At 50.5% G+C, this 27507-nt stretch overlaps 3 protein-coding genes across 5 annotated transcripts; 1 reads left to right on the forward strand and 2 right to left on the reverse strand.

Annotated features, from left to right (window-relative positions):
- Window positions 1-8: 8 nt before the first annotated feature.
- On the forward strand, window positions 9-5106 carry NAGA (alpha-N-acetylgalactosaminidase). The gene is made up of 8 exons (XM_080627923.1): window positions 9-229; window positions 728-902; window positions 1029-1206; window positions 1453-1547; window positions 2176-2337; window positions 2678-2875; window positions 3085-3228; window positions 3476-5106. Exons 1-8 carry the CDS (start codon window positions 60-62, stop codon window positions 3647-3649), a joined length of 1296 nt encoding a protein of 431 aa, XP_080484049.1. The 5' UTR covers window positions 9-59; the 3' UTR covers window positions 3650-5106.
- A 625-nt stretch (window positions 5107-5731) lies between these two features.
- WBP2NL (WBP2 N-terminal like) lies at window positions 5732-15808 on the reverse strand. 3 transcript variants are annotated; one of them, XM_080616334.1, is made up of 8 exons: window positions 15720-15808; window positions 12479-12587; window positions 11203-11338; window positions 10182-10274; window positions 9040-9237; window positions 8592-8714; window positions 8145-8221; window positions 5732-7248 (listed from the first exon to the last, which is right to left on the reverse strand). In XM_080616334.1, the coding sequence occupies exons 1-8, from the start codon at window positions 15776-15778 to the stop codon at window positions 7201-7203; spliced, it is 843 nt and encodes a 280-aa protein (XP_080472460.1). In that variant the 5' UTR covers window positions 15779-15808; the 3' UTR covers window positions 5732-7200. The 3 variants fall into 3 exon arrangements, with proteins under 3 accessions (XP_080472460.1, XP_080472461.1, XP_080472459.1); XM_080616335.1 differs by lacking the exon at window positions 15720-15808 and adding an exon at window positions 11723-11875; XM_080616333.1 differs by lacking the exon at window positions 15720-15808 and having other exon boundaries at window positions 12479-12670.
- A 3716-nt stretch (window positions 15809-19524) lies between these two features.
- SEPTIN3 (septin 3) lies at window positions 19525-25938 on the reverse strand (the record flags this gene model as incomplete). Its single annotated transcript, XM_080620982.1, has 9 exons — window positions 19525-19660; window positions 20920-20971; window positions 21442-21541; window positions 23103-23198; window positions 23631-23748; window positions 24103-24240; window positions 24606-24687; window positions 25417-25545; window positions 25776-25938. The coding sequence occupies 9 exons, from the start codon at window positions 25936-25938 to the stop codon at window positions 19525-19527; spliced, it is 1014 nt and encodes a 337-aa protein (XP_080477108.1).
- Between the last annotated feature and the right edge of the window lie 1569 nt (window positions 25939-27507).

The following is a 27507-nucleotide window of genomic DNA, read 5'->3' on the forward strand; positions in this document are numbered from 1 at the left end:
CGCGAACGGCATCATGTGAGCGGGGCCGGGCAGAGGCAGTCTGTGTCCCGGCGGCAGCCATGGGGCCGGCGGTGCTCAGTGGGCTGCCCTTGGCCCTGGCCTTGGCCCTGGCGTTGCCGTCGGAGGCCCTGGAGAACGGTCTGGCGCTCACCCCCCCCATGGGCTGGCTGGCCTGGGAGAGGTTCCGCTGCAACGTGGACTGCCGGGCGGACCCTCGCAACTGCATCAGGTCAGCGGGACCGCGGGGTTGCCCGGGGCTCTGCCACCCCCTCCCTGCACGGAGCGCTTGTCCTCTGCGTCCCTGCCCCAGGGAGCCTGCTCGGGTCTGCCTCGGGTCTGCCCTGGGGAGGTGCAGGGGGTGGTGCCGGGGAAGGAGAGAAGAGGGTGGTCGGGTCGGCTGTCGGGACCGGGACCGGGACCGCGGTGGGACCTAGGGAAGCACGGTGTGCGGGAGGTGGGGAGCTCGGTGCTGGGCGTCCCCGGTGCTGGTCTTTGCGGGGTGTTGGGGAAGTGCTTTCCCTCTCTGAGATCAGTGAACGGGGCACGGACGAGGTTTAAACGGGAGGCCTGGAGACCCTGCCGTATGGCCCAGGCCAGCCCTGCAGCTACCAACCCTCCAGAGCCCTCTGACAGACCTGAAGTCCTGCTGTCTGCCTCGAGTGGTGGGGCACGAAATGGTGGGTTGTGGGGTCTCAGCCTGCCGTGTCCCCATCCCCTTGACTTGCAGCGAGACACTGTTCTTCGAGATGGCCGACCGCCTGGCTGAGGATGGCTGGAGGGAGCTGGGCTACAAGTACATCAACATTGACGACTGCTGGTCTGCTAAGAAGCGGGATGCAGCAGGACGGCTGGTGCCTGACCCTGAGAGGTTTCCCAGGGGGATTAAAGCTCTGGCTGATTACGTGAGTGTGTGGTGGGCATCCCTGCATCCCCGTGCTGCCATGGCAGGAGCTGGGAGTGGATGGAGGACTCTGGGAGGCACAGGGGATCCCCCTCGTGCCCTCCTTGCAGCTCTCCTCTCCCCGCAGGTCCATGCCCGGGGCCTAAAGCTGGGCATTTACGGCGACCTGGGCACACTCACCTGCGGGGGCTACCCAGGCACCACACTGGACCGCGTGAAGCAGGACGCCCAGACCTTTGCAGAGTGGGGTGTGGACATGCTGAAGCTGGACGGGTGCTACTCGTCAGGAGAGGAGCAGGCAGAGGGTAAAAGCTCCCCGGCCAGCTGGCACTCCTCCCCTTGCTGCTCTGGTCAGGGCAGCTGGCTCTCCGCAGCAACGCTGGAACAGCCGGTTCTTCCCTCAAGTCTCCTGTTGCGGCTCGTGGGCAAAGAGGAGGGAGTTGGGGTGCCCTGGAGCTCGTGTGAGGCAGGAGGCCAGGCTGGCCAGGCAGGCTGGGACACAAACTGCTGCCAGCTCTCCCCTTCACCGGTTGTCACCTTCTCTCCTTAAGGCTACCCAGAAATGGCGAGGGCTTTGAACGCCACAGGCCACCCCATCGTCTACTCCTGCAGCTGGCCAGCGTATCAAGGGGGTCTCCCTCCCAAGGTGAGGGGTGTCCCATCCAGTGGCTGTTTCCCATGTCCCCTGTGCCCTCGGGGAAGCTGTTGTTGGAGCCGGGCTCTAAACCCTGCTGGTAGGATTGCAGCAGGGCCCTGGAGAGGACATGGCCTCCCTGCCAGGCATTTGGGACACTTGGGGTTCCCTGCATGCTGAGTGATTGGAGTTTGGGGAAAAAAGGCCCTGGGGCATGCCCTCTCCACCCCACTCGGCTGGTTGATCTTGACAGTCTTCTGATAAGGGTTCCTGTCTTCTTTAAATGCATGAAAGAGGATGCTCTTCCTAGTAATGTTTCTTGAGAACTGAGTGTGTGTGTTTATTTCCTCTTACATCTTCTGAGTGAATCCTGAGCTGCCCTCATTCTTGCAGCTGGTCATATTTCCACATGGCATTTGTGGTTGTTTTGCCAGACATCTTATTGTAGCGGGATGTGCCCAGTCATATTGGGGTATGACTCTGTCCTCCTTCACTACGTGATGTTGCCCTTCTCCAGATCCCTCTGCCTTTCAGACCTTTCTTGGATGCTGCAGCTCTCAACAAGTGTGGCTGCCCCTTCTCCTCCACCTTGCAGACTGAGTCCTTTCTCCCTCCTGCCTGACCCTGTGCTCCTCTCCAGGTGAACTACACCATCCTGGCAGAAGTCTGCAACCTGTGGCGTAACTACGACGACATCCAGGACTCCTGGGACAGTGTGCTCTCCATCCTGGACTGGTTCTTCGCAAATCAAGACGTGCTGCAGCCAGCAGCTGGCCCTGGCCACTGGAATGACCCAGACATGGTGCGGCTGGGTGCTGTGGACGGGGGACCTCCAGTGATCTACTTGTAGGGGCAGGGCAAAAAAGGAGTGCCAGGGGCAGGAGCCCTATTGCTGCAGAGAGGGAAAGCTCATGTTGCCCTTGGGGGTAATGGTGAAGCGAAGGGTGTTAGAGAGTGCATTTGAATGTGTGCTGAAGGTTCAGCACCTAGCAGAGGTGAGCTGTCCCAGCAGTGGTAGGCTTCTGGAGGGGAAGCAAGAGTGTGTGAGGGTTTCTGATGCGTGCTCACTCCCAGCAGGCTGCAGCATCACTGAGGGTGACAAGCAGACAAGTTTCTAACCCTTTTCTGCCTCTCCCCTCCAGCTCGTCATTGGAAACTTTGGCCTTAGCTACGAGCAGTCACGCTCTCAAATGGCCCTGTGGACAGTGATGGCAGCTCCGCTCCTCATGTCCACGGATCTCCGCACCATCTCCCCGAGCGCCAGGGAGATCCTGCAGAACCGCCTGATGATCCAGATCAACCAGGACCCCCTGGGAATCCAAGGGCGCAGGATTGTCAAGGTTAGGAGGAAGGTGGATGTGTTTGGGAGAGCTGACAGGAGCAGCACAGGGTGTCACAATAAGGAGGGAGAGGGAAGTGATGCAGAGGAACATGAGCAGGAGAGCTGTGGGAGCTCGCTATCTGCTGGTGTAGCAATCCTGCAGGACAAGGTCTGTGGGCCAGTGCTGATCCCAGGAGCTCTGCCTCACCCGCTCATTCCCACCCTCAGGAGAAGTCCCTCATCGAGGTGTTCCTGCGCCCACTGTCCCAGGGTGCCAGTGCCCTTGTCTTCTTCAGCCGGAGGGCAGACATACCCTACGTCTACACCACCAGCCTGGCCAAGCTCCACTTCCCTGAGGATGCTGTGTATGAGGTGAGCCCCATACCCCACAGCACCTGGATCCCTCTCTTGCCAGCTCCCTCCTTTGCCACCCTGTGTGTTTTTTGCGAGGGAAGGGCTCCCACTCCCTGCCTTCAGCATGAAGGGCAGCCACACGTTGTGTCACCCTCCTGTTGCCCACTGCTGTGCCCTGTCCTGCCATGCCATGTCAGTGCCCACGGCTGGCGCTCCAGATGAAAGGTGTGTGGAAATCCTGGTAGCCACCATCTCTCTCTTCCAGGTACAAGATGTGTACAGCGGGGAGATCATCAGAGGCTTGAAGACGGGGGACAACTTCTCTGTCACTGTTAACCCCTCGGGGGTGGTGATGTGGTACCTGTCCCCTGTGGCACAGCCCTGGCGCATTGTCAGACAGCAAGCCCCCCGCGAGGGTTTCCGCCCGGTCCTCCTGTGATAGGGCTCAGCGGAGGGGGTGTGGGTCCGTGCCGCAGTGGGCTGTGAGACCGTGCCTGGGGCATGTGGCTCTTCCCTGCACAAGTGCCTTTCGGTGGTGTGCCCAGCAGTGCTGGGGGTGGCTGTTCCTCTGGTGCCAGCTTGATGATGTCCGCTCAGTCTGCGTGAAGCAGCAATTCTTGTTGCCACCTCCTAAGGGTGTGCAGAGCATAGTTCCTCAGTGATGGCAAAGCCTTCTGAGGTCCTCCTGTGGAAGATTCCATACAAGCAGAGCCCAGCCACTGGTTTAGTTCATCAGCTCTGACACCTGAGCGTTTCTCTGCTTCAGGCTGGGGACCACTGACTGTTGCGGGGCTGTTTGAACTAAACCTGTATAAAGCCTTTGGATGCTTTTGTATCTTCTAGGGTAGTGATTCCCCTCCCTCCATGTGTGATGGATGGCAATAGCTTCAAGGATCAGACCTGGTCACCTTCTTTTCTTTGCTATAAGCAGCTTGGCTTAGAATAAGGGGCTGTCAATAGGGCTGCACCCATCCTGTGTACCCATCCCAGGACCAAGAGCTCCTGGAGACATGATGGTCCTGTGCACAGTCTTTGCAGGCCTGATCCGGCTCCAGCAGCCTGGAGGCCAGCACTACTACAGCCTAGCATGCATGCTAGCATTGTATTAAAGCTCCTCTAGAATCTGTGTACAGCAGAGCAAAAACCTCTACTGACCATGCACAACCCCAACAGTCTTGCTGTGCTATAGCCCCAGGAGCTGCAGGGTGTTGTGCAGAAGCAGTGTAGGGGGGATGCTGACACTCAGCTGATGGTGTCTCCAAAATAAAGTTGCATCCTGTTCTTGATCTAGCAGGAGATTCCTGCTAAAAGGGGGCTCAGGGCCTCCTGCAGCAGGCTGGACACTCAGGGTTTCTCAGGGAAAGGCTCCTCCCAAGGGCAGCTACATCCACAGCTCCATTCTGAGAAGGAGCCTACACTAATAAAATGCAAGCGAGCAGTGGGACAGACTCTAAAGCCCTCAACTGCTTCACCTTTGTACAGCACACATCCTATGGAGGAGTTTGAGGTGAGGCATGGCCTACCCCAACTGCCCCGGATTTCATAACTGCAGCATTCATGAAGACTGCTGCTCAGGACTGCAGCCCAGGGAGACAGACATAACATGAAGCCTCAGACTGGGGGAACACCACATTTTAGATCAGCAAAACCAAGTTTCCCCTTTCTGTTCAGATGCCAGAGGGCTCCTGGTCATCCCAGAACTCTGGTTCCTGCAGGACCAAATGGCTGATGCTGGCCAATTCCAGAAATGTTCTCTGAGTGCAGCGGCAAGATACTGAACGTGATGCTTGCAGTGCTGACGAGAAAGGATGAGCACACTTCATGTCTGTGTACAGGAGTTGGCTTGGTTCTTGGGGAGTGATTGAGACAAATTAATTGAAATAAAGGGGAAGTGGGTCCCAGGCTCTCTTGTTTCATGTTTATTTATATTACTAGCTATAGCTGCTTGGTTAATGTAGGCTCATTACCTCAAAACAGGAACACCTATGCTGTGAAACAGAACTGGTTTCCTGTCAGAGACTGGACAGATGCAGAGTAGGAACTTGTGTTCCAATAGTTACATCGTGTTCAGCAGGGCAACAGCTTTCCTTGGTACAAAGGGAAAGAGATTTCACAGTGCACAATTACCTGCCATTTTCCTTTACCATGTATTTATTTTTGCCTCACTGGAAAAAACTGGGTAGTGAGGAGTTCCTGTTAAAAGAGAGACCTTCCCTCTGGCACTGAATGCACATAGGAGAGGCGCTACAAACACAGCTGCAGTGAATAGCAGGGTGATGGCCCAGCCCCTGCTAAGTGCAGTGTTGTCCCTGCCCCCAGGACATGAACGCAGGCCAGTTCTGGCGATCCGGGTGAGAGCAAAGGCAAGAACCAGCCTTCCACCCTCCCCAGGCAGCTACAGGATGAGCCCCACCTTCTTCTCCCCCAGTTAATTGGTTCCAGATCCAGCTTAGCCACACACCAGGGAGAGAGAAGGCAAGAATGAAGGTCAACCCAACGCACACAGCAGTAACCAGGCAGCTAAAGGTATCAACACTCCTGTATTAAAGTGCAATGCAAAAAGTTACAAACATTCATGATTGATTTTTTTCTTCTTTTTAAATACAGAGTTATTAGAATATCTCTAACTCAGACCTAAAAGGTATTTATAGATAAGGAAATTTCCTTCCCCCTGTGCAGGGCTGTTTTAGGAATTTCCACTTGCAAGTCATACAAGCCTGATTTACAGGAGAGCCCTGGCACACAGGGGAGTAAGAAGGAAAACACTCCTTCCCCTTCACTGTGAAGGTAGGAAGGCTGTAGGAAGAAGCATGATCACTCCCTACACAAAGGATCACAAGTATCTCCACCAGACTAGGGAGACTCTCTTCAGAGCAGGTTTAATGTCACTATGCCCTAAGGAAGAAGGAAAGGTTGTGGCTGAGCAGCCAGTCCCTGCAAGAGAGCTGAGCATCAGTAACACCCACACCAAGCAGCAGTTCCCACCCGAGAGAGGGCTCTGCACCCCCCAAGCACCCCAGCTCCAATACTCCAGCACTTGGGTGCGGTGGCTGAAGGAAAAGACAAGGCCCACTTCCCCCTTCGGAGCCAGCAGACAGCACAAGCTTGCTCAGCACAGGGAGCTGTGGAACCCATCTCCTGACAAGGTGATGACCTGTCCCAGGTCATCTTCCTAATGTAACAGATTTTGCTCCAAGGCAAGCAGCCTCCCGCGCAGCACTTGTCTCCTCCATTATGCAGCACAGGATCACTGCACAGACACAGGACCTGCTTCTAGGAGAGGGGAGGGAAGACTGATCCACACCTCCAGTCTGTCAGCTCACTGCCCTGCAGCACGCCTTTGTTTGCTTTTCTGTTTAGTGTCCAGGCTGAGTGAGGCCCACCCCCTTTCCTCTTGCATAGCCAAATGCTTCAGTGTCTCTCTGTATGAACTTCCCAAGTTTGTCACCCCATGTCTGTTAGTCCAGGACATGAAACACGCTTCCAGCACAATACAGAATGTCCAGAGTCCCATCTCACGCTGAACTGTGCCAGAATTTCAGGAAACCTAACACCTTTCTGGGGCACCCAAGGGTCTATGCAAGGAACCTCATGGCTCTCTGTATCTTTCCTCTTGGATGGTGCTTCAGAAGTAAAAAGTCTGGCATTCCAAATAGTTTTACTCCAAGATCCCAGAACCTTCATATTTTAGTCCTAGATTAGTGGTGTGGTATAGTGGTGGTTTAATATGAAGTCCATCTCTCTCCTCAAGCCAATGGCAGAGCAAAAGGTTAGTGCTTTGACCCCATGAGATAAAGCAAATAAGGAAAGTGCTGTTGTTCCACCTTGTATTGCCACTGACTGAGTGTTTAAGGGCAGGTGCTCAGCTGCCCATCACGACATATACTGTATATACACAAAGACACCTAGAGATACGCTAACCCAGGGGGTAGGGACAGCCAAGTTGTCTTCGGGGACAGACTGTGGGAGGCTGGTTGCAATTTCCTTCTGCTAGTTGTTCTTCTTATCCTCAGGAGGTGTATAAGGAGGTGGCTGATCCTGGAAGGAGATACAGTGGAGTCAACAACCCTACTTGTTTCACGACAAGCTCTTCCCAGGCATTCTCAGGCTTGGCTTACAAGAAACAACTGCTCTCCAGTGAGCTACAGAGCGAGCCAGGAGCTGTGTTTTAAGCTGTCATTTCATCACACCATTCCTCTCTAGTATCAGTACACTCCAGGATATATGCTGCCTCCCACAATGTTTCTAGTGAAGGTCCCCTCAAACCCAGCCAACAAATGGCCTATTGCAAACAGACCATGTTTAAAATTGCATTTAATTTGTTTTAATCACCACAGTCCCAGGGCTTTGCTGATGTTGACAGCTCTGACCCAGCAGAGAGCAAACCTCTGGGCTGAGGGCCAGCTTTGCTGCTCCATCGGTCTCCAGCCCACCAGAGCCACACGAGGCAGTGAAGGGCACAGGCAGATCAGCTGTCACATACCACTGTGTAAGCTACAGCCTACCTACCACCTGCCACTCACTGAACAGAGAGAGACATCCCTGTCTCCACACAGCCCAGAAGAAAATGAGCGAAACCCACATGCTCTCCTCCTTAAGTGACCTGCTGCTCTTTAACTCTTCAACTCTTCCCCCTTTCAGGCCCATCAGAAGCAGAGTACTCTGTGTGTTCTGTGCCCATGCAAATTTGTTATGCCTTTAAGAGCAACACAAATATCAAATGGCTATTACTGAACAAGTCTTAAGGTGCTTCTCCTTTCCTGATTGAAGATTTAACATGGGACAAACAGCCACACCTTCCTCCCAGGAAAACGCATACTTTCTGTGCACATTCAGTATGAAGGCACAGTGGACTTTGCTAGGAAAGCAAACCACTGTCTCTGCTAGCAAAGAAGAGGAAGGAGGCACAGGCAGATCAGAGGCACAGTGCTTACCACAGGCATGTATACATTGTGTGGGTTGGCAGAGTTGTAATACGCACTGGAAGTGGCTTCCATGGCCCTACTGTCCCCTAGAAAGGAAAGAAAAAGCCATCTTACATGCCTTAGGCACTGGCCCAAGTCCCAGAGCCTTCTCCCACAGCCGCAGCTCTTTCAAGGAGGCAACAAAGGTCCAAAAAGGCAACAGCAACTGCAGCAAGCTGGGCTAGAATTCAGAGCTTTGGGAAAGCTGCAAGCTGGCAAGAGCTGACCACAAGCAGTGCAGTGCAGAGATGAACGGTTCCCCTCTCCCTCTGCTACCTCAAATAATAGATCAAGACAACTCTGAGCCCCAGAAACAAAAGCTTCTGCACCCCATGCTGTGCCCACAACACCACCCACAGCTCGAATCCCAAGTACCCTTCTGCATCCGGACTCTGGCAGCCCCCAAGTCTCACTTACCTGGCATCCCTGGCCCCACGGAGGCTGTGGAAGCTGAGGGTCCTGCAGGAGATGGCCCAGAGTAGGGGGGTAGAGGAGGTGGCACAAACATGGGGCTCATGGTGGGAAGTGGTGGGTAAATACCTGAAAAAGATGAAACTGGACTGGATGCTTTGAACCGTGGCAATGGGACAGGTGGAAGAGAGCTCACAGGCTCAGCAGCATACTGGTTCTAGACAAGAGCAGTGGTGAGGGAAGCTCTGGTGGCTTGGCAGGGGTGCACACAGCAGGGATTTGACACGCGAGCAGGCAACTATTCTCTGCCAAGCAGCAGCACCATTTACAAACAACATTTTCACCTCCCATCCACCTGCAAATAGAGAGACAGTAACCCCCACCATACCACTGTGATTTCTTTACAGCTAACACCAAACACACCCTGCCAGTCATCATCACACAACTTCCAAACCTGGAGTCTGGGCATATGGATATCCCATGGGCTGTGGAGCAGGTCCATACGCATTCATCGGAGGTGGTGCATAAGGATATGGTCCGCTTGGTGGTGGAGGAGCTGCATAGCCCCCAGGAGCAGGTGGGGTGGGTGCATATCCTCCAGGAAAAGGTGTATAGCCATAGCCAGGGTTCTGGAGAGGAACACCACTGGAAGCTAAGGAGCACGTGTTTAGTAAGCCAGACATCCTTTTGTTACAGCTAAGCATATAGAATAAAAGGAAAACAGTCCTCTTCATGCAGCATTGCTTCCCTTCATCTAAATTCACTACGCAGTCCTGGAGTGGTGCTGTGCTTGAAAAGCATCAGTCTCCTCGCTGCAAGTTCACAAGGTGCTAAAGGAAGCCCATTACAAAAACACTAGCTATCAGGTACTAGGTGCTATCACAGAGCTCCCACTGCTGGAGGAAAGACCTTTCTAAAGCAAGTAGGGTGCTTTTTGCTTCTTCCTCAAACTTTCTTATCAGGGGAAAAAAAAAAAAAAAAGTATATCTTTAAATGCACATTTCTTTAAAAAGAAAATTTTCTTATCAAAAATAAAGTACATTCTTCCTCCATTCGAAAGTTTTAAGTAGAAGTTATTTTTTTAAGATGCATTTTTTCTCATCTCCCCATCTTACTCCAATATTACCGAACTGAGCTGAGTGAATCAATTTTTCACCATCACATATTTCAATTGTATTGCAAGAGGAACAAGGTTCTGTAGAAGAAGGTGGTCTGCCTCAGAAGCACAAACCCAAGAATATTCTGACTGCAAAAGGCACTAAGATGAAATAAAGAAAAAGGACTGCAAGTTGTGGCTGCCCCATCCCTGGAAGTATGGGGCTGGATGGGGCTTTGAGAAACCAGGCCTAGTGGAAGGTATACCTGCTCATGGCACAGGGGTTGGAACCACATGATCTTTAAGGTCCCTTCCAACTCAAATCACTCTATGATATGATTCTACAAAGGGAAAACAAAAATTCCCCTGGAAAGACTAAAAAAATACATAAAAAAATGTGGAAGTGTGCACCGGGTACCCTTTTTCCCCACGAAGCTCAAGAAGAGCACTACTCTAACCAGCTCAGCCAAGGGGGAACTGCAACTCTGAAGATCCCTTACCACTAGAGGCAGCTTTGAGCATTAGCTGTCCAAACTCAATGGCTCCTCCACTGTTGAAAGTCAGTTTAAATGTCCCCTGCCCTTCCCAGCCACCTAAGAGAGAGAGAATTAGAAAATTAGAATTGAAACAATCTCCTCAGTAGCAGGCAAGACAGCAAACCAGCTAAAACTCCAATTATTTTGGAAAAAGACATGGCACTGCTAGCAGATGACCCCAAAATAGCATCTCAATCTCAAGAAGATCAGGAATTTATTTCTTTACCCTTTAGAAGACAATCCCCACTACAGTTATATAGAAGCAGCCTACTGTAGATACTAGGCTGTCTTGTTCTTTCCTGAAAGGCTTAACAGAACATAATAATGAACACAGTGTAAAGAAAAAACACTTAATTCACTGAGGATTTTAATCAAAAGCCCTCGGATGAAGTTTTACTGCTGACCTCAGTGGACCACAGATCAGGATCTGCAACTCAAGCTAAGATTTAAATCAAATCCAATACTTAAAATCTATTTGACATGTGGAAGCTCAGACACAGTTTCGTCACCAAATTGAGAACAAAGCTAAATCACTGATATACAGCAGCATCCTAGCTGCAGCAAACATCCCCAAGTTGGTAAGTGGTTACTGACCTCCAGAAAACAAAAGTGTTGTTAATCCTGTCTATCAACACCAATGACTGCTGACTCGGTCACTTACCTTCCCCTTCTAGGTCAAAGACAGGAAAAAACAAGCACATGTGGAAACCAAGTAAACGCAACATACACAGCAAGACACAAGTTACAGGACTAAACAAAAGTCATCCTGTGAAAGTCAGTTACCAGCTTTGGGGGAAGGAAGTAACACAGAAGCAGTGCCTTAAAGGCCAGAAGACACAAGTTACCTCAGTGAGGACATCTCAGCTGTATTGCCACAGCTACTCTGTCCATCTTTCCTGTGCACATAAGCTGGGTATGTGATGCTCAACAGAAAAGGACTTTCAACACTTGGGAAGAGTTCAGTCTACAGAGCACAGGCACATACCTCCAGCCTCAGCCTGGATCTGTCCTTTGATGTAATTGGCAGAGAAAACAGGCTGCTCAATTGAGCATCCTTTCATCAAATAAAATGGCATCATGAAAGACAGCATAGGATCCTTCCCCTTCGACACAAAGATCATCTGCAAGACAAGAGAGAACACCTCTGAATTATATGAATTAGGTACAAAGGGTGGTCATGGAGTTCTAGTTGTAGCAGCATCCAAAAAGAATAACTGAACTCCTGCTATCAGTAGGCATTGTTATTTCACAGCTTTAATACTGCAGGATCCCAAACGGATCTGATGGCACATGGCTCACTCACCTGAAGTGTGTTATGTTGCAAAATCATAAACCACTTAAAACACATGTGCACATTTAGAGAATTTTATTGTGCTGCTGTCCAGGGTTCAGCTCCAACAGTTAATTCTTTCCTAGTAGCTAGTGCAGTGGCTGTGTTTTGGCTTTAGTCTGCGAACAATGCTGATAACACACCGATGGTTTAGTTGTTGCTAAGTAGTGCTTACCTCAACCAAGGACTTTTCAGTCTCATGCTTTGCCAGTGAGGAGAGGAACAAGAAACCAGGAGGGAGCAGAGACAGGACACCTGACCCAAACTAGCCAAAGGGTATTCTATACCACAGGACGTCATGCCCAGTATATAAACTGGCGGGAGTCACCTAGAAGGGCAGATCACTGCTCAGGTCAGGCTGGGTATCGATTAGCAGGGGGTGAGCAATTGTACTGTGCAGCACTTGTGTTTTCTGAGCTTTCATTTCTTCCCTTGTTGTTTCCTACTATTATTGTTGGTATGCTTTCTATTATCACTATATCTTCCTTTATTTTAGTTATTGGACTGTTCTCATATCAAACCATGGGGTTTGCATTCTTTCCATTCTCCTCCCCATCCTGCCCGGGGGATGGGGGGAAGGAGGGGATGAACAAACAGCTGCGTGGTGCTGGGTTACTGCCTGGGTCTAAACCACAACAGCTGCTTTTTAAGGATAAGCTATGATAGTTTTCAAAGAAAGTAATATTGACTGACACATTATATGAAATACATTCTCTAGACAACAATATCCAGGACTGCACATGACTTGGTAGGGAATTGGGATTGTGACACAAGCATGAACTATTCCATTTCCACCTTCCCTTCTCCTACCTAGTACTCTCAGTGGTTCCTCCCATAGCAAAAGTCACTTCTTCTATCACCAGCTAGGCTTCTGGTCTCAAGTCTACAAGATCCTTTGATAAAGAAGAAGCCCTGCTAGCATCAGACTTACTCTGTAAGGGGTGAGATAAAGCATCCCCTTCTTGGTGCCTCTGAAGGCTTCAGGCTTGCCCGTCACGTCACTGAAGGAGAGCTCCACATCTTTACAATGTTTGAGAACACTAGAGGAGGAAATCAAACAAATTGGAGAGACAAACTCAACAACAGCTCTGACCCACACACCCATCATGCAGGGAGTGGGACAGCACACCAGAAACAATGAGTATTATCCCAAAAGAGTCAGTTCTGATGGGGGCCCTGACATTTGTCCTTTGAACACAGATGGGTAATTTATGCGGAAGTGAAGAATTCATCCTCTCACCTGTGACAACAATCCTCCCACCTCCTCCACAGAGGGAAGATTTAAAAGACAGTTTCTCTTTCTGCCTCCCAAACCATCAGGCTGAGGAATTCCTCTCTCTGCATGAGAAGACCCTTAGCCCAAAGATCAGGGCACAGAAAGGGTGGAGGTATCTGAAACCACCCCCTTGATGTCCAGGTATCATCTTAGAGCAAGCCTCTCTCTCCAAGTCTGTGCTCAAATCCAGCACTGTCCACCACATTGGAAAACAGCACTGCTGTAAGACCGCACCCACTGTGCAAACTGAGGAAGTTGCTTCACTAATACCCACACTGCTGACCCTGCTTCACATGATTTAAGTAAGTATTTGTAAGAAACAGCACCATGCTATGCAACAAAATGAGGAGCCAGTAATGTCAGCAACAAGGTTATTGTTGTTGGATATCTACAGGAACGTGAGAAAAGTTTGCTTATGACACAAAGCCAGATGAGAACTGTGATCGCCGCAGCATCAAGGGGATGGAGATGCCTGGAAAATTAAACCTATTTTAAGGAAAAATGAGTCAGTTTGGGAGATCGTGTCCATGAATGTGCAGGGCAGATCCTAAACATACCACCTAGTAAGAAAATCTGCAGAATAAACACAAGGGCCTTAGGGTGACAAACCTGAAGTGCTAACAGTGTGTTACAGTGACAGAAGGATCTGAGGTGTTTGATGATTCAAGAGCTGGAAAAAGAAAACACAAGCCCTTAATCCAACACAAGCCTGAAGAGGCTGGGTCTAAAGTAATCCTGATGTATTCTGATCAGCACACTGTAGAAGTCAGATCAAGCCAGGAAACTGCAAAATTACTGGGGGAAGGGAGGAATCAGCAGGGCTACCATATGGGAAAACAACCCAAAGCCCTGCAGTTTGGGGTTGTGTGCTCTTTAGGGAAAAGCATAACAGTATAGATGTATCTGAAAAATGCAGCCAGCCAAGGAGGAAGACATTAAAAACCCTAGCTTTAATGAGAGAAAAACCTAGCCTGACCAAGAAATTCTACTGGGAAATTACTTCATAGTTGAACAAGGTGCAGCTTCCCAAACAGGCTGGGAGGGATAGACTGAAGAGACTGCAAAGAGCCCTTTCCATTTCCAAAATGCAAAGGGTAAACATTTCTTCTAAGCTAAATAGCTCCTCAACAGCCTGGATCTTACCAGAACACTTCCTCAACGAAGTCCTGTAGCAGCATTTCACGTCAGTTTGCCTCAATGGGAATAATTTCTGCATAGTCACTGTAACTTTACTCCTTCCCAGCTACTCACACACACAAATTACACACAGCAGCAAGCACCATTGGGCATAATGAGGCTGCTGAACTGGTTTGGATGGGCTGCCTGCATACCCATCCAGGGCTGTCACAGGAGAGCTGTGCACTCCATGGAGCCATGCTGCACTCACCTATGACTAAGTAGCACCTTGAAGAATGGCTTGAGGTCAAGGGATAGAAAGATCTCCTTTAAGCCAGCAAGAGCTCTACATGCCAGAGAAGTACTGACTGAAGTACCAGCAGTCAGTTGTGAGCTCAACATTATCTAAAGCATATTTTTGGAGCCTATTTTTTCCTATTGTTTACCATCCTTGGTAAACAACAGGAAATCCACTCAATGATCCTTTACTGGGTTTCTCAAGCCAAGGCCAGGATGTCAGGAGCACCCGAACACAACCAAACCAAAGCCCAAGCCTGTCGAGCTGGTCTGTCAATCCCCACTCAGGGGGAGTGCAGGCATCAAGCAGCTGCCTGTGCTTTCATGAGGAGAGGACCCGCTTTGCTCAGGTCTCAACCTGGACAACAAGCTCTCCTTCCTTTGAGTTCACGTGATTCAGACTCCTATCTTCAGTGGCCTCTGTCTCTCTGACATCACTAGCTGGTTGCATGACATAAAAAAACCCAAACCATTTGTTGTGTTTTGCAGGTGATGGCAGCTCACTCTTCAACGTGCGTGCTTGCTGGAGTGGCACTAAGGACCGATGAACTTCAACAGTGGAGATGGAGCTGCTCTGATGACTCCAGCAGGCCTGTTCCCCGCTGCCTGCCCCAGCACATTCCCACTTAAGAAGCTCAACATGACCCAGCAGTGTGCACTTGCAGCCCGGAAAGCCAACCATGTCCTGGGCTGCATCAAAATGAGTGTGGCCAGTAGGTCCAGGAAGGGGATTCTCCCCCTCTACACTACTCTAGTGAGATCCCACCTACAGTTCTGCATCAGCTCTGGGGCTCACAACACAAGAGGCACATGCAGCTGTTGGGCTGACTCCAGAGGAGCGTGATGACGACGCTCAGAGGTCTGGAACAGCTCTGCTATGAAGACAGGCTGAGAGAGCTGGGCTTGTTCAGCCTGTAGAAGAGATGCTCCTTAAGGGGAGACCACAGAGCAGCTCCCAGTGCCTAAAGGGGCTACAAGAAACCTGGAGAGGGGCTTTTTACAAGGGTCTGTAGGGACAGGGCAAGAGAGTGATGGCTTTAAACTGACAGAGGGGAAGATTTAGATTAGATATCGGGAAGAAATTCTTCCCTGAGAGGGTGGTGAGGCCCTGGCACAGGCTGCCCAGAGAAGCTGTGGCTGCCCCATCCCTGGCAGTGTTCAAGGCCAGGCTGGAGGGGGCTTGGAGCAGCCTGGTCTAGTGGAAGGTGTCCCTGCCCGTGGCAGAGGGTTGGAACTGGATGAACTTAGAGGTCCTTTCCTACCCAAACCACTCCATGGTATGGTGATTCCATGATAATAACACAGCCCCCACGGCGGGTCGAGCCGGGAGGGGACAGGAGTCGCCGCAGCGGGGACCCGCTGCCTCCCTCCACCGCGCTCCGACAGCCCCCGGCTGAGCCCCGCTGCAAGGACAGGGGATGAGGAGCCCCCGCCCCCCCCACCAGCCCGCCCCGGCCCCGTTCCCCACAGCTCCCCCCCGTACCTCTCGGCATTGGGGATGACGACACCACCCTGCTGCGAGTGGTGCCGGTTCAGCGCCATCTTGTCCCCTGCTGACCCCGCCTCCGACCTGTGACGTTCGCCCTCCTCTCTCCCCCCATAGAGCCCCGCTCCCCTCAACACCCCGCCCCCAGTGATGCGTCCCGTCAGGCGGACGTGAGGCGGTTGCTAGGTGACGTGAGGTTTAATGGCGACCGGCAGGGAGGACGCTACATTAGGCGGCACCGCCTGGCCTGGCCCGGCCCGGCCCGGCCCGCACCGCTCCGGGCACCGCGTCTGCCCCGTGACGGGCCGCAGGCCAGCGCCAGCCCTGGTCTGCGTAGGGTCCGCGGGCAGCCGCTGGAAAGGACCGCGGCCTGGCTCCCGGTTGGGCCCGGCTCCCGGTTGGGCCCGGGAGGGCTTTTCTCCCAAGCCCCCGGTGCGGTGTCTGGCTGAAGAGCGTTTTTTTGCCGTCTTCTGCTCGCATAACCCTCGCAGCGCCGCTTCCTGCTTTCCAAGCCGGCTGCTGCGGTGGGAGAGGAGCTGGCAGTGTGCCTTGGGTAGCCGTTCCTCAGACGCCCGCTCACCGACTGTACTGAACTGTAATTAACTTGTCCTTACGACTAACCACAAATACTAGTGCCTGCACAAGTGCTACTTGCTCTTCTGGCCCTCTGCTCACTGCATAGCCACACCTGCCATAATGTTCGTTACCATCTTAGCCTGGTGGAATTTATCCAGCCTTTGTGATTTACCACAGTTTGTCTGGTGAGTGGCTTTGGTTGTGAAGAGTTGTCTCTGAACACACTGAGGAGGTATCTCCAGCATAAAATTTAGCCTCTACCCTCCTATGGTATCGTTCAAGTGATACCCGAGGGGAATATCTGGCATGTTATGGTCATCCTGGGGTGCAGCTGTTGGCACACAAGAGCTGGGATTCATTCAGGCTTTTCCTACCTGATCCATCCACAGAGACTTTTTCCCAAAGGTGTTTGCAGCTGTTGCACAACATGTGAAATTCTTTATGTTTGCCCTCTGTAGACCTTCAGACAGATGAGCAGATGGCAGTGAGGAATAGCTGAGCCTGTTTTTCTCAGCTCGCTTTTATGGATCCTTTAGAATTAGTCCATGACCCAGCAGGAAATTATAGAGCAGAGCTTAAAAAACACCTTATTACAAACAAACAAAAATTCCTAAACCTATAGAGCAAACACATGGCCTTGTCCTTGCAATCCAGTTACAAGCAAAGAAAAATCCCTTCTGTTGTGTGGGGTCTGCTTTGCTTTCATTAAGCAGGGCAATCTTTGCCATAACCCTTGTCTGGGGCCAAGAGTCGTAGGAATGACCATACCACAGCCCAGGGTGATGCAGACCAGTGGCAACAGAGTTCCTCTAGATGATGGAGCATCACTTCGTGCTTCAGTGCAGTGAAGAGGAGGAGGCCTGAGGGAGTCTTTCCTACTGCTCCGGGTTTAAAACATTATGTAGAGGCCGGCAGGAGCAACCAGAGCAGACAAGGCTGAGAAGATGCTTCTGGTAGCCAGTGATGCTCAGAACTCCTCCATGGCTGGTGTAGACAAGCTGAGAGGAGGCTCTGACCCCACGCTGGCCAGTGTAGGTGGCAGGATGGGGAGCAGTGTACGGTTTCTGTAGGGTCCATGGTACTAGTGATGGGGCTTTTGTCCTCTGCAGGTCGAGCAGGGCTGGTGTGGGTGGAAGCTCTATGTGGAGCTGTGAACATGGGTGGTGAAAGGACCACAAAGGGCTGGTATGGCCCTCGCATCCCAGCAGTGCTGTGAATGTCTGGTTTGTGTGGATAGGTGGGAACACAGGAGTGAGGAGACCTTTGCTTTGCAGGGACAGCATGAGAGAAAGCCACAGGATGGACATATGCTCTCAGATGGTTTTGCTGAGGCTTGAAGGACCCTCTCCCAGCCCTGGCCCCTGTACAGTTCTATCAACCAACCTCAGGCTTGGCTTCAGTTCTCCTCTGCTGTTCCCTTGCTGGGACCTCTTCCTCACTCCCTCCTGTGCCAGCCTTCCCAACCTTATCCCAAACCGATTGCACTCCCTTTCCTTGCAGCAGTGCCATCCCGTGCTATGGCATTCTGCACTTGCATTTGAAGTGCAACTGGAAATTCTCCTGGAGGTGACAGCCCTGGCCAGCCATGTGATGTGCCAGGTAACAGGCAGAGACTGCCAAACTTGGGACATTCTTCTCTCTTCCCATCTGCCCAGCCAGCCCTGACACTTTCCACCTGGCTCAGAGACACACAGAAAAGAGTTGATGCCAGCTAGACACAAGCATATAGCTTCAGTAAAGTTGTGCCTCTTTCTGCTCCTGGGTCTTTACCTTCCCTCCAGGGGAATGTAAAACGAGAGCTTTTCAACAGGACACATTGATGAGGAGGTGTGAAAGATTGGGAGATGAAGGGGGAGAAAGCAGTCTGGAGAAGAGAAAGGTTCAAGTGCTCAGGGAGACGAAGGAGAGACAGAAAGGGTCAAGAGCAGAGAAAGTGAGATAGGAAAAGAAAGTAAGGAAGCAAGCTATGGAGGGCTAAAAGGGAATAACGACAAAAGCACAGGAGAAGGGGCCATGCAAGCTGTGAGGGCAGTAGGAGGGTAGAGGAGCAGCACAAGCTGAGACTGTTGGAATAGCAAACACAGACATTTCAGCAAGGGAAGAGGCGGTATCTCTTTTGTTCCCACCATCAGCAGAGACCCAGTGCTTCTCAATCCATGGCTCTTTGCACTCCTTCAAGATCCTGAAGGCCCTGTGCTGAGCGGGGCTACCCCTGGGAAGCTCCCAACAGAGACTTCCTGCGGCACTGTCTTCAGTGTGCTCCCACAGCACAGGGGCTGTGTCGTGGGTGGAAGGTTTGTCCAGGACCGGCTCAGTACTGGTGGAGAGAGATCGCTGCAGTGGGGGATGAGATGGAGTGACCGCAGGACAGCTTGGTCTCATCTGTACAGGATCAGAAGCCTGTGACACAAGCATGGCTTTGGATCTTAGCACTGAGCAGGGCAAACGTACCCTCTGCAGCAGAAACATGTTCTTTTTCTCTGGGTTTTGCTTTTTTTTTTTTTTTTTTTTTTTTTTCAAATACAGCTATTTTCCTCAAGCACTTTGATGCTTCTCAAATAGATGCTACAGCCCAAGAACTAATTCTGTCTCCTCCCACTGGTCACTTCCTCTGAACCACAAAACATGTCAGTCTGTCACTTCCCTCATCCACTTCCAAGCTGCCATTTCCTCCTTGGGAAGCCACAGCAAGAAATGGGCTTAAAATGCTGGGCTACCATGCCCTGAGCCCAACCAGCTGCCTTCCCACCCACTGAGGAGCCAAGAGAAATCTCTGCTGCCCTCACTTGAAGGCACCGCAAGCACTGGCTCCACCATCTCTCCTGGAGTGTCTCCAAGTGATAAAAACAGGACCACAGCGTGACCCACACCTCCCACCTCCAAACCTCTCCTACTCCTATAAATCCTCCCCCCCATCTCTATTCCCCCCAGACAAGACACAGAGCTGAGACACAGAAACAAGAGAAAGGAACATGACGGACTGTCCACTATGCAAAAAACAAACTGAGAATGAGGACGCTCTGGGGAGGACAGGGGAGACCTCACCTTTGGTCACTCTCTGGCACATAGGTAGGCACACATACACACACTCACACTCGCATCCTCTCACGCACATGGAAGATGCACCACATGTTTCGAGACGGGTCCATGGTAGACTCAAGGGTAGCAGGGGTAGGTTGTCATATCCAGAGACACTGGGTGACAGCGGGGTGTGTGTGTGTGTCATTCACAGGTTACTTTCATGGTTTTCCTCTGTCTCGACAGTCATGGGGGGCAGCCCTCCGTTGTCATTCAGCCGCTTGGCCCTGTAGGTCTCATAGTGGATGTTGTGGGTCACTTCTTTCAGGTCCTGAAGGTGGGTCCTGCAAGGGACAAAGTGAAGGTGGGATTAGGAGGAAGATATGATAAGCAAGATCAGCTCAGTCAGTCTTAATCTTCTGATGACCATTTTATGCCCTGAGATAAATGGAAGATTTCTTCAGGCAGTGTGGCTAGTGAGCATACCCCTTTTTGCATGGATGGCATGGGTGCCATCATACACAGCTGAGAGCTGGAGCATCAGCATTCAAGAATACATACGCAGGATGCAGGATATGGGCTGAAATCCCTGGCTGTGCTTGCCACTGTCCTGCCCCTCCCATCTGTGCCAGTGGGACAGTCACTGGCCATCCTGGTGTGTCAGAGCAGACATGGTCTTATCTCATCTGAAGAAGTGGTGAGACAAGGAAGCACAAGATAAAGAAGCACCAGGAGGGTGTAGCAGGTCCACTGCAGATGTTACCTGCAGAACACTGCCGTGAACATCATCTTTAACCTCCATAGAAAGCCTGTGGGCTGGTATTTTTGTGTGGTTTGTGATGATCACTTGGTTAGTGTGTTTTCACTGTAAGACTTAGGGAAAGTATGTCTGCTGCAGAAGGCATCACAGAACAAAAAGAGGGCAGTGGGGCGATGGCCCAGCATTGTCTCAATACCACCACACCAACAGGTGGAGTGAGCCACAGGGCTCTATCTTCTAAGTGTGTTTCCTTTATTTTCTTAGCTTTGGTGTTGTTTTAAAACCCTCTTGTATTTATAGGGAACTGAGGTGACCCTGGGTCTGCAGCTCTTCTACAGAATTTAGGGCAGGTATCACTTGTGCTGAAACAACTTCATGAAAGAGTAGAAATAAGACAGGACAATGAAAAATAAATGAAATACTGAACTTTCCTTTTCCAGGTCATATGTTCCAGCACATCCCTCAGCCTGGTAGGACACATGGCCTAGGATGTGGTAGTGACCTCTTTTTCACTGACTCCACCCCAAACCCATTGTCAGCAACAAGTAGAAGCAGTTTCAACCTAATATCCTTAATGGGATATAAGGGCGGTGGTAGTACCCTGCTTTTCTGCAGGCGTCCAGCTCATACATGAAAACTAGTACCTACTTCACATAGCAGTCATGTCACTAAGAGATGCACTAGAGCATCCAGCCTTTAACTCAGTCTAACCCTACCCCACGTAAGTCTTCACTGCCTGAAATATACTCTATTTTCCTTTCCATAGGGGTTATTTCACTCTAAGAGGGTCTCAGGAGACTCTCTGCTCATCAAGAGCAAACTGGTGCATGACGATGGCCTTACCTGATGACAAAATCTCGAAGAAGGGCAAATTCACAGTGAGTCAGGTTTTCCACTGCAAAGGTAGCAAGCAAATGTTAGCGTTGACTTTTTCCAACAACCGCTTTGTGGTTACATGGAAGAGCATGGAAAGGTCATTGCTATGGGGCATGTTCTGGGTGGGCAGACTTGCATACTTCAGAAGGGACAGACAGCTGTCTGAAAGGCACAGTCAGGCATTGAGGAGACATGCTAACGGATGCTGAGCAGTCATGTGTGCAATTGTATTTGAAAACCAAGGCAGCCTCAGGACCTCAGCCTCACTCACAGTGCTGTTCAGAGTGGTTCCAGCTTCTACCAGCTGGCAGCAGTGGTACCACATTGACCATGGCAGTTCCCTCCCAACAGTGCTATTTGAGAATTCTCCTCTTGCTTGGTTTCAAAAAGTTTATCACAAAAGGGATGAGAAGGCAGCCATGGGACCCTGGTCTATTACTGGGGCCTGCAGAGAAACTTTCAGCTCCCAGAAACAAGGGATTTTTTTACCTTCAATGATTCCCCAGGGTGTTTTCCTGCCCAGGACTCTTTTGCCATTCACTTGGTATTCCTTGTCGCTGCCCACTACTGCAAAGGGCATGCTTTCCTGCTGGGGAGAGACATGTGCACAGATCTATTGAACCCATTCCAGAGAGCAGCACAGTCACTGTTCCTCATCCACTTTCCTCCTCTCAGCTCACCAAACATAAGGCCTTTTCCAAGAAGAGAGATTCTCCAGGATAACACTTCACTGGCAGTCATCTTTACCCTTGCACTCCCCAAGCTTAGTGGGTAGTTTGCAGTGGTGCAAAGGCTTGGGCGGGGGGGAGGAGGGAAGAGCTTTTCTGTTCCCATCTCCAGCATTTCTGAAGAGGGGGATAACCAAATAAGAAGTACCTTGGCTGGTACTTCTTATGAGGGTCTGTCAGCCCAGCATTATTCATATAGAGAATTTGCCCTGTTTCTCACCCAGGTTGTAGTTCTTCACCAGAAGAAGGAGATAACTCAAAATAATCCTCCCCAGCAAGACACGTGAACATTCAACAAGTTTAATGTCTGAAATGGTTGTACTGAGGAGGACCAGAAATGGGGTATGGGTGCAGCTTTCCTGGGAAGTGGGACAGTAGGTGAGGCTAATGGTGACTGAGACTCTTAAGCACAGGGAGAAACCATCCATTTCCAGAACATAGGTGCTGGAGATGCTGCTATCCATAAGGGTGTGAAGATGTTCATAGATTTGCTCTGCTTTCTAGATATTGCTGGGCCTGGGAAGGGACTGCAGTTACCAAAGGAACGGAGATCAAAAAGCAGTTTATTTCTTATGTGTGATGCTGAAGTGCAGAACAAAATGTGGTGCTCTCGTTAAAACCAGTAACTGTTTGCAGAAGAAGCAAACCCCATCTAGTCTTCTCCAGAATGTGTAATATATTGCCAAATGGGAAATGATTAATAAGATGGAGAAAGCGGGAATTTCTGCTGGGGCTGTGACAGTTGGGGCAGTTGAAAGGGCAAGTGTCAGGAAGCAGTACAAGAGTTTCTTGACAACTGCCGTGGAGGCCAGTCTATTTTCATTAAGAGCCTAGCTACAGAAATGATGGGTAGGATAATTAAATGCACTAGCATCACAAGGCCAAGAGGTGTTGTCAGTACAAAAGCAGCCTGGGTTATTATATGGGAAGATGTAAGTTTGAGGCACAAAGAGCAGCATTTAGGGAATAACAGCAAGAATTTCTGCTACGACTTCAGAGCTCATGAACAAGTAGTGTCTGAGGGAGTGGAAGGACCCCATGTGCTAGTTGGACACAGAATGACCATGAGCCACCAGTGTGATGCAATTGTTTAAAATACACATGTGGTCCATGGGCTTAGCAGTTCAGATCTCAGGAGAGATGAGGGAGCATTGGGTACCAGCACCAGTGCTACAAAATCAAATCAAACTGGAGCAGTCATAGGAAAAAGTGACTAGGAGCATGGACTACTGAGGAATGGAAGGCTCATCCAAAGGAGCTTGTCTCCTTTAGCTGACCAGAAGATCCCTACATCCGTTGCATCTTTCATTCATGAACCAAGAAGCACTTAAAAACCTCTAGTGACACATGTCCATTTTACACTTGTTAAATATGACCAGCCTTCATCCCCCCTTTCCCCTCCCATGACAAAATGTTTCCTACCCTGATTTTGTCGTTCTCTGTTTTATCCTCCAAGTCCTCATCGAATTCTTTCTGGGGGTAAAACTCGATCCCATTTACTTCTAGCTCTTTGCGTACCTGGGCAGAGAGACATCTTGGAGAACAAAGCAACACAAACCTGAGGGAAAGGCAGGTGAGGTGGCTGTGCAAACACATCTGGGACACCCTTCCAGCAGGCAGGGGCTGGAGGGATTGTGCCTGGGGACTGCAGCAGAGTGAGGACACACAGAGGCAATGATAAGTCTTTCTTCCCAAACCCCAGTTACTTGCCTGGCTCTGCCGTTCCCATGACACTAGATGTCACAGGGATACACACGTTTCTTCCCTCTCTAACAGATGCCTTTCTTGCCACAAACAGCTGCATCTTCAGGACTTACCCACCATCCCAGTACTAGGCCGTGTGCATGCCCCAGGGACTGTGCTGCAATCCCAGGAAGAAGCATAGTGTGCATTTCTCCAACCTCTAAGCCAGGGCAGGGAAGGATCTCATGCAGGAGAGGAGATACTCACTCTTTGTTTGAATTCAGTCTTTTCCTCCAAGGTCATGGTGTCAGCCTTGGCAATAACTGGGATGATGTTCACTACTTTGCTGAGATGTTTCATGAACTCCAGATCCAAAGGCCGCAGGCTGCAGCCCAAGGAGAAACAACAAGGAAAGGGTCACTTTACCGTCCTCCCATTTCATCCTAGTGACTCTCCCAGCATCAGGGCATCAATTAACCCCCCCTTGTACATACCCTGCTTGCCACCACCATGCGCTCATCTCCTTCTTCCCATCCATCCTGCCCTCTTCCAAAAAACAGTGGTATTTCTCCTGCCCTTGTTACCCTAGACCCTTCCAAGCCCCACAGCACCCAATATTATGCTAAACAGTGGCCAGCTCTGTAGGCAGGACCTCTGGGCCTGAGATGGAGCAGTGCAGGTTATGTATCTGGTACAGAGCACCGGGGACTTGAGGAAGGATGAGGGACTGTGTACATACGAGTGGCCTGTGGGGGAGATGAAGTAGAGGCAGCAGTGCACTCGCGTGTCTGGAATTCGTTTCTTCCTTGCAATATTCACCTCCTCTTTCAGAAATTTTTCGTATTGCTCATTGATGTATTTCTCAATAGGCTCCCAGCTGTTAAGGTGGGAGAGAGAGATGAATAGACAGGTACAAATCTCCACATGTTCCTGCCTACAGTGTTCCCAGCTCTGACAGCAGCAAAGCACACTCAGACATAAAAAATACCCAGCACAAGCATCTCGCCATTAGCCGAGATGTTTAAAAGTTTCTGTAACTGAGCACAGAAATAGGCACTTGCCATGTAATGTGTGCATGCACACAGATCCAAGGTGTCCGCAGTTCCATGTCCCCACTACTGGCTCCCTAAGTGCAATAGGAGTCCCAGATGCTTTCCAGGCCAAGTAGATGAGAGTTGCTCCATATACCACCTTAACTTCAGCCCTTTCTGGGACACAAGGCCTTGACCATGTAAAACTCACCAGTTCTCATTGTTGATCTGGTCCCCAAATCCTGGTGTGTCGATCACTGTCAGCTTCATTTTGACACCACCTTCTTCAATGACTGGGGAAGACATTGCAAACAATCAATAAGCCTCCCAGGGCACTGTTCTACCATGAAACGTGTTTCTGTACCCTACAAGGAAACAAGAGTGCTCTGCCCTCATCCCTGCCCAGCGAACATGACCAGGCCAGGCTGGATCATGACTCAACAGTGGTGACCCCTACTTGCATTTCTGATGCCAAATTTTGCTAAGCTCTGCACCAAAGCCACCTTATACCACTCTGCCACAGGAAAATGGATTTGTGCTCAGTTTGTGGCCCAGAGCTAGTACCTATCTTACACAACTTGTCTTCCTCATCCTGAATCTGAGATGATACACATTACTCTGCGCCACTGTAGAAGCTGTGCTGATGCTTTGCCACGAGGAGATGTATTCTACCAAACTTGGGATGAGACCCACTAATGCAGTTTGTATTGACTATTAAGTATCCGCAGGTGGCAATGACTTACAGCAGGGCTTAATCCACACATGTAGACTAATATCTTGGCAGAAGAAACATCTATAACTCTTTTTCTACCCCTCACTTTTGGCTGTGGCATCAGTGGCATCACTGTTTAAGAAAAGCCGTGGCTGGATCTGAGGCCATCTAAAATTGACACTTGTCCTTTAGCTTCCCATGGAGAAAGGACCGCCTAATACCAAAAAACTGTTTGCATAAACTACTGGGGTCTTCTGCAAGACTGTGCTGAAGCATAAGTATTGCTTCACCCCAGCAGCCTGGCTCTTACCATGCCCAATGGCTTTGATCTCCACTGTCTTGGGGATCTTCTCCTCACGGTTCCATCCTGAAGATTTGCGGCTCACCTGGGATTTGAAGAGGGTGTTCACCAGTGTCGATTTTCCCAGTCCACTCTGACCTGAGGATTGCAAAGAGGAAGCCTATGACATGTGCCACAGCCCTGCAATGACAGCGGGCCCAGGGGATGGAGCCAGGCTGGCAGGGGAAGGGGCTGCAGGGGTCTCCTTGCCTTGTGCAGGCTCTGCTTTCACCTGCACCAACCTCTCTCTGCAGGGCTTGCCCTCCCACCTGGCCCCATAGGACAGTCCCTGGCCATGGTTCCCAGTAGCTCAGCTGGTACGTGCCTACCTACAACCATGATGTTGAAGTCGAAACCTGTCTTCATCGTTTTCTTACGCATCTGCTCAATGATGGTGTCAATACCAATGTAGCCCAGCAAGTTGGCGTTAATGCCCATGGGTTTCATTGGCACAACTGGTTTTTGTCGTGGCTCTGGGACCAGCTCAGACATGGCTGCTTCGTTTTTGTTCTCCACTGGTCCTACATAGGGAGAAAGATTGAAAAATCATCATTAAGGTGTAATAGGGACCTCCTTGCTGACCTGTCACAGGGACTGAGGGCAACTTTGAGCATCCATTTCAAGGGTACTTGATGACTGAATGGCAAGATTTTAGCACTAAGAAGTTCCTCTTCAGGGAGGAACATCTACTTGAGTTTCCAGCACACCCTTCAATGTATCACACCAGATGAGGAGGTAGAGAAGTGGGGTTCGTTGAGCATGCAGCGTACTGAATGCTACCTCCAAACAGCACAAGCAGAAGCAGTGAAGCTGGCTGGGTTCCTATTGGGGTGCCCAAAGTTCTGTGTGTGTCTCCTCAGTTTTGTCTCCCGCTTCTCACCAGGATCACCAGTGTTTTGCCCCTCCAAGTTTAGCATGAAATTTGCAGTGGAACAGACTTCCAAAAATTATCATGTGTCAAGTCCTGTCATTGAAACAATTTGGGATTTACCGTGGGGACTTCAAAGCTTGGCCCTTACCAGGGGCAGCTGCATTACTGCCTGTGCTGTGAAGGCTGAGTTCTTCAGAGAAAGGCAGTGATGGAAGTGCAAAGCATGGTCACAACCTCTGCACTTACCTCCCACCCATAGATCAATGGATTTTATCATGCTCAAGAAACTAATCATTATGGCAAATAAACTAATTATCTGCATCTTTCCCTCCTCACTCCTTCCATGTAAAACAAACAGGCAAAGAGAAAGCCCTTGCAGGCTTTATTGCCTCCCTGACTCTTTCAGGTGATGGCACACACTGCTTGGGGTGGACCTCATCCATTTATCTCCATCTCTTGTTTCATTAGTGAGCAGCTCCCACCCACTGGGAGGAAGCTGGAGGTTGGGAGAGGACAGGACATGGGAGAAAAGCTGTAATTGATGGGGAAGGGAGGCGTGAGGGATAAATCTAGAAAGGAAGATGAAGGGGATGGGAATCAAATACCTTTCATACACAGACCAGCTGCAAACTAAAGCCTCTCCCACTCTAATTACTTGACTCCCCCGTGCTTTGTCTCATTAGATGGTTATTTTCCCGGGACAGGGACAGCATCTGGTTTTGCTTGCTAAGCACTCCACTTGTTTTGGATGCCACTTCAGTTCAAGTATCTCACATTAAATTATCCCCTTCCATCATTTGGTGGAGTTTTTCGCTCCACTCAGCAAAACCCATTGGCTGCAGAGCAGGACGTGAGAAGCCAGGCAAACGACTGGCATTGGGTGGGTGATGGATGCAGCTTGGAGAGGAAGGTGATTCAGAGGTCACCAGGCTGGGGACACTGACAGCACCAGTTCAGGGTCCTTGTGACAGCTCATCCAGGCCAGGCAGAGACCAGGGCTGGGGAGAGGTCAGAGTGATGTTGTTTGAGGACAGGGTTAGGCTGCACGGGTGGCTGGTGACCCTGCCCAGCATCCCCACATCAAAGCCCCTGTATAGACACAAAGGCTGCTCTACACAGTGAAGATTTTACATTGTATGTAATCTTTCATATCCCACGATCATGTGCTGAGGGCAGACCTTGTGGAAGGG

This window comes from Psittacula echo, assembly GCF_963264785.1.
Source record: "Psittacula echo genome assembly, chromosome: 1".
In the NCBI taxonomy this organism is placed as follows: domain Eukaryota; kingdom Metazoa; phylum Chordata; class Aves; order Psittaciformes; family Psittacidae; genus Psittacula; species Psittacula echo.

Excerpts from the sequence above, each read along its gene's own strand:
- NAGA (XM_080627923.1), top strand. The coding sequence starts at position 60 with ATGGGGCCGGCGGTGCTCAGTGGGCTGCCCTTGGCCCTGGCCTTGGCC. Across the intron at positions 1,207-1,452 it reads AGGAGAGGAGCAGGCAGAGG|GCTACCCAGAAATGGCGAGG; the intron begins GTAAAAGCTCCC and ends TCTCTCCTTAAG. Across the intron at positions 3,229-3,475 it reads CTGAGGATGCTGTGTATGAG|GTACAAGATGTGTACAGCGG; the intron begins GTGAGCCCCATA and ends TCTCTCTTCCAG.
- WBP2NL (XM_080616333.1), bottom strand. The coding sequence starts at position 12,655 with ATGATGGGTGTGTGGGTCAGAGCTGTTGTTGAGTTTGTCTCTCCAATT. Across the intron at positions 9,238-10,181 it reads GCTCAAAGCTGCCTCTAGTG|CTTCCAGTGGTGTTCCTCTC; the intron begins GTAAGGGATCTT and ends CGTGCTCCTTAG. Across the intron at positions 8,222-8,591 it reads CGTGGGGCCAGGGATGCCAG|GGGACAGTAGGGCCATGGAA; the intron begins GTAAGTGAGACT and ends TTTCCTTTCTAG.